The following is a 12,072-nucleotide window of genomic DNA, read 5'->3' as shown; positions in this document are numbered from 1 at the left end:
ATCACGCGAACATTCATTTGTTTACAAATATGTCTCCAATAACGACTGACTCAATTATTTTGTATGAAATCAGAACAGAACTTCTGATTCTCAAGAAATGATGACAACTCATCAACTCAAAGCTTGGGTTTTTACAAGGATCGACACGTGCAAAGATCTTGCATAACACCCCCCCCCCTTTTCCAAAAAAAAAAAAAATCAATAAGGAAATCAACGTTCTCATTGTTTTATCAGGACTAAAATTATTCCACCACTACCAATCGACTCTTTCACAAATAAAACAGATTGCAATGTTTGGGTAACTTTCTCCAAAATACAGATCTGGATGTGTTCATTCTGTGTGCAAATCATTTGTACACTGCAGCATGAAGCTGGAATTGTTAATATCAACTGATATGTTTAAAATGCAGAAAAATAGGTAATGAAATTTTTTTTTTTTAAATTAATTGTGTTCAATATTGCTCGATTGATATAAATCATTTTTCATAGACCTGTGTGATCCCCCGGAGGAGGGGGGGGGGGGGCATATTCTCAAATGTACTCTCTGGTGGAAGGTAAGTATACCCCCCAATAGAATGCTTTTGACGTCTCTGCATCTTCCCTCTTTTATTCATTTTAGCCCCCTTGAAATGTACTTGATTATGTATATGCACGTATCGTGTCATAACAGAAATTGCAATGACAAAATTTAGACCCCCTCCCCCTTTTTGCCACAAATTTACAAAATAATTTGAGTAAAATTCCAAATGTGTAAATGTCAGTTTAAAGATTGTTTGTGACGACGAATTTCTTTATGGTTATAATACTTGTATTTGAAACTATAAAATTTGTGGGCAGACATCTGGAAATCTGTCAGTGGCCTCTCACTTACAAGTACAGGCTGGGATAAATTTTACTAGCCAATCAAAGAGATGGACATTTTCAAAATCTAGAGGTGTCAGTTCGACATACCTAGACTACATCGTGGCAGAACTTTTATCGCTGAATGTACTACATTGATATTGAACAAGTAACTTCTGATATTTTATTATAAATCTGACTGTATTAAAACACGGGCTAAAGATCCTGAGGAAATGTATGCAATATATGATATATGCTAATTTCAGTCATAAAACACGTGAAATCCTGGAAAATGGGGGGGGGGGGGTTAGTTACTGTAAATATCAAAATGTATTTATAACCGATGAGCTGTATAGCTTAAGGAAATAAAAAATCTGAATCTGAATAATCTAACTGCGTCTCGGGACAGCCCCGCCGTAGGAAATTACATCACTTTAATAGAACATTCTATCGGGGAGGGGGGTGTCATCCTCTACTTACAACATTAATGTTCTATTATTTTTACATGCAAAGTTGGTTATTTTCACGTGTATGAAGTAAACTTATACATTGGGATTTTTTATCAACGTTAACATATTTGTTGGCGTGATTGCTGTGAAATTATACAGCAATATCTTTGCGGTCTTCTGCACTGTTGATAATGACGCTTGCACTACGTTCCGGATCAAGGAAAGATAACTCATGTTTTCGGATTGGCCTATAACAGTCAAAATGTAAGTCAAACCTCAAACTAATTGCTATAATTCTAATATTACCACTTACAATAAAGCTATTTATAAGTAACATAACAAAACTATACTAAATCATACTTTGGGGGAAATCGAATTCTGGGGGTAAATATTAGGTTTTCACTGAAAAATCGCGGAAATCTGAATTTTTTTTTTTATTTAATTATATAAAATCAAATTATATTAAATTGTTTAAAACTCAAATTGCAGGATTTTATTTGTACAATCAATAGAAGACCTTTTATAACACAAATTGATGTATGGAAAATGGAATTTTGGGGGTAAATATTAGGTTTTCACTGAAAATCACGGAAATCTAGAAAAAAGTAATAATTATATCAAATCAATTGCATGATATCAAAGTATCTAAAACTTAAATTACAGAATTGTATTTGTACAATCAATATGAAAACTTTTATAAAACAATTTGATGTGTGGAAAATGGAATTTGGGGGTAAATATCGTTTTCTAGTGGAAAAATCGCTGAAATCTGGAAATATGGATGATTTGGTCAACTATCTTACAAGTTATTTACAACTTTTTCATGTACTAATAACGTATTTTAAAAATTATGCAAATTTAAATGAGGTTTAAAAACGGGAAGGAGTAAAGTACTCATATTTCGGTGGAAAAATCCCAGAGAAATAGAAAATATAATTCTTTGATTCTTTATGTTGTTTTGATATTGCAGTCACTTATTGGTCCTTCTCTATATATTTAGTTGATTTTATTTATTTATTTTGGGGGGGGGGGGGGGATAACCTCTATAACACCGCCAAAACACAGAATGCGTGATGTGCCCAGTGATTCACGCCCAGTGATTTGAGGTACGTGGCTGATGAGAGTGTCTTTTTTAAAGTTGTTCCAGTAACAAAGTTTCACTGACTCCTATTCCTAAGAATCGTCCACATTGTCTGCGACCCGTATTTCCGGTCATTTGATCTCACTAACTCATTTGGCGTGCCTATATCGCACACCCCTCCTTAAAAATAATTAAAAGGAGGGTCTTTTAATAAGACAGAATATTGCACAAAAATTATAGAAACCAACAGTCACAATATGAGCACGTATGACTCTTGACTCCGTCTGATGATCAATTGCAAATACCGACCACAAGGTCATAAGTATGTATTCAAGTTTTATAAATCATTGATGTACTTTACATATTAATTAAGAAAATCTACAAGAAATAAAAAAAATTAAAAAAAATTACACTTTGTAGATTTTGATCATAGTCGTAAGATGTTTTCTGAATAGGCCCACGGGACCGGTAAATGTCTTAGTAAAAATAAACACGTGAAATCGAGAGAACGACAATGTCTATCTCTGTTCTTGTAAGAACCTGTGGCATGGAATTTCGCATGCAAGTTGTCCAAACATTAATCTATTAAAGGAGACCGGCAAATTACGCATGTCACACCTAGTTTCTTTCTTTTTCTTTTTTTTTTTTTTGTTTGTTTTGTTGTTGTTGTTGTTGAGGTATTTGAAGCGAGTGGGTATTTTTTTTAAATCTTGGTCAGAGTTGGACCCCTTTCCATATTTATGGTATCGTAGAATTCGAGTCCAAAACCGGCTTAGCCCCTGTGATATGGGCCACCCTTTAATGTCCAATTCAACGGACATGCTTTTTCCGGTGTAAAATAATGCTTAACAACCCCCCCCCCCCCTGAAATACTGCAGTAGAAAGAATCTGATGATTATAATGTATACTGTTTCACGTCCCACTTGAGAATTTTCCACTCGATCATATGGAGACGTCACCACTGCCGGTGAAGGGCTGCAAAAAATTATGCCTATGCCGGGCGCTTTCGGCCTTTGAGCAGGGAGTGATCTTTATCGTGCCACATTCTGGGTGATTTGCTAACTTCCTTCCTTGCCTGTAAACCGTATGATTTTTTGCTAATAAACTGAACTGAACTCAGTGGTGGACTTAAGGAGGGGGGGGGGGGGGGGCGCAGCCGATTAGGGTAAATTGTAGTATCTTGTTTAGAAAAATGTACTAATTAAACGATAAAAGAAGCAATAATTTCTTCCACTCCCGGAGAAATAAATGACAAAATCTTTTGATTTATTCAATTACTTTATTGAAAATTTAATTTAAGCAGAAAAAGCAACGTTTTCAAAAACAGCGATAAAATGTAGCGATTATCTAAGCAAAGGGACCCAAGTAACAATTGTCTGTTTAGAACAATAACGTTTAAACTTCAAAATTTTAAAAACAATCAACGTTCTTGGCGATAAAACAGTAGGGAAATTATGGAGGGTGATACTGAAGCATTTTCAGAAATTCCCGATCCTAATGGAGATCAAACTGTGATTTACGGCAATTTGATGTAGAAAACCGCTTTAAAACGATTTCTGAAATCTAAAATTCCGAGGACTTGGCAATAAATTGAGAAAAGCAGAACCAATACCCTCTGACGTATTTCAACGACTTATAGATGCTAAACAGATGGGAAACGGTAAAAAACACCACCACCACCCCCAAAATTAGCAGCATCAGATTTGTAAACATTCCCGTTCATACGATGATGCCATGTAAACAAAGTTCCACAACTCTTACATATTACATGAAATAATGAAAACGGGCGAGTTTGGTAAATCCGAAAAATAAACTAAAATAATTCACTTGTTTCCAATTTTAGTATTAATTTGCAAACCCTAAGGAGCTGCTTAATAGTATATACATGTACATGAACAACACAACGATAGATGTGACGAGTTTCTCAGTCAAGCAATTCAGTTAATTGAAACGCCCACAGATTCTGGACCACAGGAGGGGATGTTCATAATTAATCACCCAATTATCATGACCAGCAATAGAATAAAGCTACAAAACCCAAACTTTAGCATGTTTTACAATGCCAACAGTGCTGGAAACATAACCATCAATGTAAATCCACTGAAGAAATGAAATAGTCAAATACCGTTGCCATTTGTACAGTATATTCATGTTTGGGTTAAGTCCCCCCCCCCCCATTTAAAAAAATTGTTTATCAACTTGTGTTTTCGGTATATGATAAAAACAATATCACACTCTAATGTTGATCTCGGACTCGGACCTGGGATTGCCCCTCGCCCTACGGACTCCGACCAAGATCAACTATTGGGGCCAATCCTAGGTCTGACATCAACATTAGAGTGTGATATTCTATGTGTCAAACCAGTAAATATATTTTTTCATTTGATAACTCTTTCTCTGAATCATTCCACTTTCCCTTGAAGCAGGGTTTGACATTTACTTTCTTGAGCACTAGACCAGTCGGGCTACTTCAACTGATTTTTACTAGACCTGACCTTACATCCACTAGCCCTGACCAACTTTCCAGAGAAAAGAAACCCTGATGGTTTCTCCATATTTAAGTACTTAATTCAAATGACAAACGTTAAGTTTAAACTAAAACGCACTTAATTGTCTCAAAAACATCTTTAGTCTCGTCATTCAATTTGATGCTTTTATTTTCAAACGCATTTTCTGTTTCTTTAAATTCTACTCGGCACAGAAATTCTTTAGTCTTTTGTTAGAATAAAATGACCTCAACCGCTTTTTTAAAATCTCTTTTTCATAAGCCCTGCTTTGTTTCTTCCCAACCTACTCCTTTTTCTCTCGGAACATCCTTCCTTGAGGACGAGAAGTCGAGACATTCCCGCACATGTGTCAACAACGAAAAATGGCTATTTACGATTTAATTTATTCATTAGATAGACACTTACTTATATTCAATAAAAATAAACTGTTTGTTTTTTTTAAATGAAAATAAATCCAGTTTATATTTATTTATCCGAAACATAACTTTACAACCATTAACAAAAAGTAAATGTCGTAAAACATCACTTCCAACAGCGACTTATACATTAGAACTAAAATTAGAGATTTTGTCATCACGTGATGCATAATTGCTCGCAAACTCTTTACAGTTATTTTTTTTAAAGTTAAAAATGAGATATCTTATGGTTTAAAATAAAGTTTCTTGTTTATTTTTTTCAACACAACCAGTCGGACTAGTAAATCGACATTTTACCCGACCGGACCTATCATTTAGTAGACTCGGTCGGTCGGACGTGCCTTAGTGTCAAACCCTGCCTTGACAATATTGCAAAACAAGACAATTTTTATTTGACTTGAATTGGGAATTTTTGTAGACAAATTGGGAAAAAAACCTATTATTTTGCATTGGGAATGGGACCGATTTTCGGCCCCCTACCATAGGGTGAAAAATCCCTGCACCATGGTACCTATTTTATGAAACCAACTATAGCGCATTTTGAAGCAACCAAGCCATTTCTGTTCTTGAATCGATTTTTTTTCCAAAGCCATGTTAAAATTCATGTTTCTATTTACGTCAATTAAAGTTTATCATGTGTTTAAAAAAAGAATATGTTGTACATCTGAAAGTATCTACTAGATATGGAAATAAACCATCCTTTAGATTGTGAGTATTTTCGCTGAACGTCAATGGTTTTCTTGTTCATATAGGTGCGTATTCCTAAGATATTTGGATCACGGATGGAGCTACATTTGTTACTCACAATCGGGTTCGGAGTTCTCTTTCTTGTTCCGGCACAATGCTTTGGTAAACCTAGAATATAATCATCTTTTGATTAATAGCATCACAATAAGCAATTCATTTATGTCACTCACATTGCAACATTCCGAGCAAATATCCATTAGCTTTAAAGGTGCAGTAATGAAGTTTTATTCTAATCAACGGTGAAAGAAAGTCTATTAATGATATTTTTATTTGATTCATTTTATCAATTCATTTTTCACGCTGGTTTGAAAATCATTCCAGAAAACCTTGCACAAAATCCGAAATTCCGTGGTTCGCCATTACAGAGTTCTTCATACCCCCACCCACAGGGCAGAGCTGAGAATGCTGTGGACGGTTACTTACAGACAGATGCCGGTGGTGTTTCTCACTGCAGCTTTACAGTGTTTTCAACCACCATGAAAGTAGCATTTTGGAAAATGCCGCTCAAGGCCTTTGCTAATGTGGCGTATTTGCAAATCCATTTCCGCAAATTTCGTAAGACATTCTTTGAAAGTTGGTTATATTGAATAGAGCATGTGTACTAATGGTGTTATCCAATATGTTACATGCCTATCCTACATGAAATACATTGTTTGATATACGTCTGCAAAATCTCAGTTTGACAAAGAACAAAGATAAGGTTTTGACCAAAATCTGGCCTGTCAAGAAAATTGACCAAAATACCAAGAATGGTATCTGAGAATGTGCAATTTAAAAAAAGACCTTTGTTATTTCATTATTACTGTAGAATCATTTAAATTCGTGGGGGCCAATTTTCGTGGATTGCTGAATTGTTACGGGTACGTGGGGACGTAATTTCGTGGATTTCTATATTTGTAAGATTCTTGTATACTAGTTGTCTTTATTTGTTGAGGATGTAAATTCGTGGGTGAGGGGTACCCACGAATTCCACGAAAATTGAGCCACCACGAATTCTAATGATTCCACAGTATTCTTATTATTATTCATTTATAAAGCGCAAAATTACAAACAGTTTCTAAACGCTATGTGTTTATTCTTGATAGAAACTGTAATATATTTAACGGAAAACCATATATTGAACTGACGTCACCAACTTTGACGTTGATTTTGACGTACATTTATTCTTCTTAAACGTCGTACAGTCAAGCGATGTTTTGAGACGTCCGACATCGTGCGTGTGTGTCGAACTTTGAAAGGTATAATTCTTACAGGGTTCGAAATAATGATGATCCGGGATCAGTAAATTATAGATTTGCTAAATGGCTAGATAGGCTAATGATTTGTAAAGAACATGTGCCCTTGGGGCACGTTAATTTTTGTACTTATCGAAATTTCTCAGCGATCGGCCTCGTAAATTATTTTATGTAAGATGTGTGCGCGTTCAGGTTTTTATTATATACCCATCAATGTGTCGTTCTTTGATACTGTGGATTTCACAGCGTGTAATCCGGATCACCACACTGTGGTTTTCTGATTCCGTATTAGTATCCTCTGAAACTGATGTCGTCACAATGCAACAACGCAACGTTATTTGTGGAAAATATTGACCGCGTCACAAAACAAAACTGCGTACACAAAATATAATTTCATGGTCTGTCTGTGTTTTTGATAATTTGGATTACATTTAGTATCATATAAATGTGGATTTAAAATACATAGGGGTATATAATAAATTTATCATTACTACAGTAACTTGATCCGAAGAGTTGGATCACGTCGAGTTGACAGGCGGATCATCAGATCATGATTTCTTGATTTCACTTTTTGTTAAGTTGTAGTGTACTATGAAGTAACCCAATGTAGAAAAAATCACGAATGTTTAGAAGAATGAGTTGTTTTGAAAGAAGCAGTTTTAAAATAAGCAGAGTATACAATCGGCAATATATATATATATATATATATATATATATATATATATATATATACAATCTTAAAATTTAATTTACCAAGAGTTCTATTGCGCATTTGGATTGAGATGGTTGAGTAAACTTTGATCCTGTTATTTCATTGGTTCTTTGATTTCATTGGTCATTTCATATTTCTTTATCCAATAATAGTCTTTCAGTATCTGTATAAATCTACCGCATTTACCTATGTAGTTAGAGCAGTAATACGTTTTGATGATTTACAGCCAGCTGGTATCTTATGGCCAATGCCTTTATTTTCTACTGAATAAATTCATGAAACCAATATCTGCCTTCCTGCTCTGTTACATCTTGGCGCTGCGAGAAATACTATCATCAGGCATTGACCATGAAACTTATATTCCGTGGATGCGTATGTGAGATGAATTTTACTCTCTGTCGGTAAAGTCTGCCAATTACCTCGCTATAGGGTGAATTCTACTCGCTTTTCGCTGAAGTATATCATTTACCTCGGTTCTGCACATTGAAATTCATTCAGCGTAACGGTACTTCTATCCCCGTGTTTACAGTCACTTATGTGAAAACTCAAGTGTCTGAACTCGTTCAGAATGAATTAAAGAGAACTTTAAAACCGTGTCAATGAACTGGAACAACAACCTTTAGAACAGAAACATTCCAAGATAAACATTATTGAAAAACACATGTTTATTTCTAAAAGTCGCAAAATAAAAGTTTTTTTCTGGCCGACCTAAAACCGAAAATGATTTGACGATTGATGACTGGATTGACGATCTGGAAGTGGCGCTTGCAGCTCGTGACAGGACAGATGTAAATGATTTGACGATTGATGACTGGATTGACGATCTGGAAGTGGCGCTTACAGCTCGTGACAGGACAGATGTAAATGATTTGACGATTGATGACTGCATTGACGATCTGAAAGTGGCGCTTGCAGCTCGTGACAGGACAGATGTAAATGATTTGACGATTGATGACTGGATTGACGATCTGGAAGTGGCGCTTGCAGCTCGTGACAGGACAGATGTACACAAATTAGATCTTATTTTTATTCATTTAGAAGGCCAGGCTAAGGACGAGGTGAAATATAGAGCAGATATTCGTCATGACCCGACCGCAATACTAGACTGTTTAAGGACTACATTCGGAAATCCGAAGTGCCATTACGTTACAGCAACGTTTCTTTGAGCGTCACCAGAAACAAACTGAAAGCATTCGCGAATATTCTTATGTGCTGTTGGATCTGTTTCCAAAAGTGATTCAGAAAGACAACAGTGTATTTTCGGACAAACAGTTCACCCTGTGTGAACGATTTGCTAAATGTTTGTGGGATCCATTCACTCGGGTAATTAGAGGTGGATGTGGCCCAACCGAGTTCTATACGCTGTAGGATGAAATAATCTGATTCAGTGAAGAGGAAACGACGCATCATAATTCGAACACCCAGTCGCGACTTCCAGACCGAGACGATCAGCGATCAGCCGAAATTAAATGTCCAGACACAGGATTCCTCTAGTGCGGATCAGCTTTTGAAAATTATCCAAGTGCAACAAAAGCAGATCGACTCACTGACCAGTTTGATGAAAGATGAGAATGTAAGGGAACATTCTATGGAACGCCGTTATAGCCAGAGTCCGAAGTGCTTTAACTGTGGAAAAATTGGTCATGTTAAGAAATTTTGTAGAGCGAAAACAGACAACAGGGATATTTCGGGAAACAACTAACATCTATTGATACGAGTCCATTAATAGATGGCAGTCTTCAGGACTCTTCGTATTCATGTACTATGGTAGGCAATTGTTCGGCAATGAATATTAGTGTTTTGAATTTAAATTTTCCAAGTTTAGTGGACACTGGATCCATGTTTTCTACTATAACTGAGACGTTTTACCGGAATTACATTGAACCGCTTGGAAAAACTTTGAACCCGACATGTCATTTACAACTGAAAGCTGCTAAGGCTTATGTTGGCTACATTGAACTAGATGTTAATTTTAATGGAAATATTATACCTTAGCGTTGTTTCTTAATAGTGAAGGATTCCAGTGATGAAAATAACCGTAAACGGAAAGAGGCCGTTCCTGGGATTATCGGCATGAATATAACCAATGCATGCAGAGACATTTTAGGATAAGTTGGTGGTGACGGATTTTTAAGTGAAGTATCTGTGACAAAAGATGCGGGTGAGCAAAAGTCTGTTGTTTTGCGAGAGTTCTCGAAAATGCACCAGTTTATATTCCTCCAAATACTACTGTAGTGATACCATGCACAGGACCACATATTGACGGTAACGTTGTAGTTAACCCACTGAACAATGGTGCACATCTACATAGGAATTTCAGCACAGTAAATACTTGTACTCAGATTACAAAAGGACATATGTGGATTCGTGCAGATTATTTTGGTAATGAGGACATTTACATTAAACCACGTACTGTGATCGGGACAGTGTCCAAATGTGAATTTGAAAATGAACGTTCTGACATTGGTTTCAATCGTATAGGAAATGTAGAGGGAATATTTATTCAGCATCACTTTCAAATTTCAGAAATAGTTGCTCCTGATTCTGAGTTCGAATTACCAGATGATATATTCACACTTGACTGCAGTGATGAGGATAAATCTCTAATAACAACATTGTTCCGTAAACATAGTGAAGTAGTCTCCAAGGATGATGACGACATAGGATGCAAAAATATCGTTAAGCATAAGATTCGTCTCACGGACAATACGCTTATCTCAAAACAGTACAGACGCATCCCACCGTCCTCGTTTGAAGAAGTGAAACAACATTTTCGAAAGTTACTGAACAATGATATCATTCGCGAGAGTACTAGTCCATTCGCTTCACCTATTGTTCTTGTTCGCAAGAAGGATAACTTCCTACGGCTTTGCGTGGATTATCGTACGCTCAATGAGAAAACGGGGAAAGACAAATATCCATTAGCTAGAGTAGAAGAAACATTCGATGTTTTACATGGGTTATCTATGTTCTCAACTATTGACCTTACATCGGGATACAATCAGATAGCTGTAGGTGATGAAGACAAGGAGAAAGCCGCTTTCACTACTCCTTTTGGACTATACGAATTCAACAGAATGTCCTTTGGACTTACAAACGCACCTGCGACCTTCCAGCGTCTCATGCAACATTGTTTCAGAGAAGAAGTATTCAACATTTTATTAGTGTTTTAGACGACATAATAGTGTATTCTGAAACATTGTGTGAACACTTAGATCGCCTCGACAACGTGTTTAATATTCTCCGCAAGCATGGATTAAAACTGAAAATGTGAGATACCTGGGACATGTAGTGAGCAAAGACCGAAATATCCACGGACGCCAATAAGATCAAGTGTATTGAAAACTGGAAAGTGCCCAATACAGTGACAGAATTGAAATCATTCCTTGTCTTTGTGAGATATTATCGCTGTTTTATTCGCAACTTTTCCCAGATTGCTGAACCGTTATTGGATCTCTCTAAGAACAACAGAAAACATCCGAAAACAAAGTTTGGAGATAACTGGTCCAAAGACTGTCAGAGTTCATTTGAGAAACTGAAGACCGTCTTATCTACGGCACCATTACTGGGCTATGCGGACTTCACTCTACCATTTATGATGGAAACAGACGCTAGTGTGCATGGACTCGGGTGTGTGTTATCCCAGATTCAAAATGGACGTACAGTTGTAATTGCGTGTGCCAGCAGAACCTTGAGACCAAATGAACGATCGGCAAAGAACATGAGCAGTCTAAAGTTGGAATTGCTAGCTTTTAAATGGTGTGTTACCGAGAAATTCCGAGACTATCTTCTAAATGAAACAAAAATATATCGCAGTATATCTCTTGCCTGGTGTTAACTTGTTTATAAATCACAAGTAAATTCTAATAATCCTACAAGAGATCTTTTATTACGATAAAACAAAGAAATACAACATTCCGGATATTTTGAACCGAATGATTTTGTCGAATTTTAACGTGCCCCCAGCTCTTGCCCGCGACAAAATTCGCATAGTCTATTAACTTGAATAGAAAAAAAATATGTGAAAATTTAACTGCGGGCTACAGTGGGGGAGTCATTGAATGTTTCTGTTTTGTGATTAATTG

General features: G+C 36.3%; 1 protein-coding gene across 2 annotated transcripts in view; it reads left to right on the top strand.

The window, feature by feature from the left end:
* Window positions 1–6,051: 6,051 nt before the first annotated feature.
* The window catches only part of LOC130049229 (multiple epidermal growth factor-like domains protein 11), a 55,500-nt gene continuing 49,479 nt past the window's right edge, over window positions 6,052–12,072 (top strand). For both annotated transcript variants that reach the window (XR_008797717.1, XM_056146540.1), the window contains exons 1-2: window positions 6,052–6,142; window positions 6,362–6,595. Coding sequence is in view for 1 of the 2 variants with exons in the window: in XM_056146540.1 (XP_056002515.1) it covers window positions 6,076–6,142; window positions 6,362–6,595 (301 nt within the window). In the remaining variant the exon portion in view is untranslated. The remainder of the gene's footprint in view (window positions 6,143–6,361; window positions 6,596–12,072) is intronic.

Source organism: Ostrea edulis, chromosome 8 (genome assembly GCF_947568905.1).
Source record: "Ostrea edulis chromosome 8, xbOstEdul1.1, whole genome shotgun sequence".
In the NCBI taxonomy this organism is placed as follows: Eukaryota; Metazoa; Mollusca; class Bivalvia; order Ostreida; family Ostreidae; genus Ostrea; species Ostrea edulis.
This window is presented reverse-complemented; position numbering and strand designations above follow the sequence as displayed.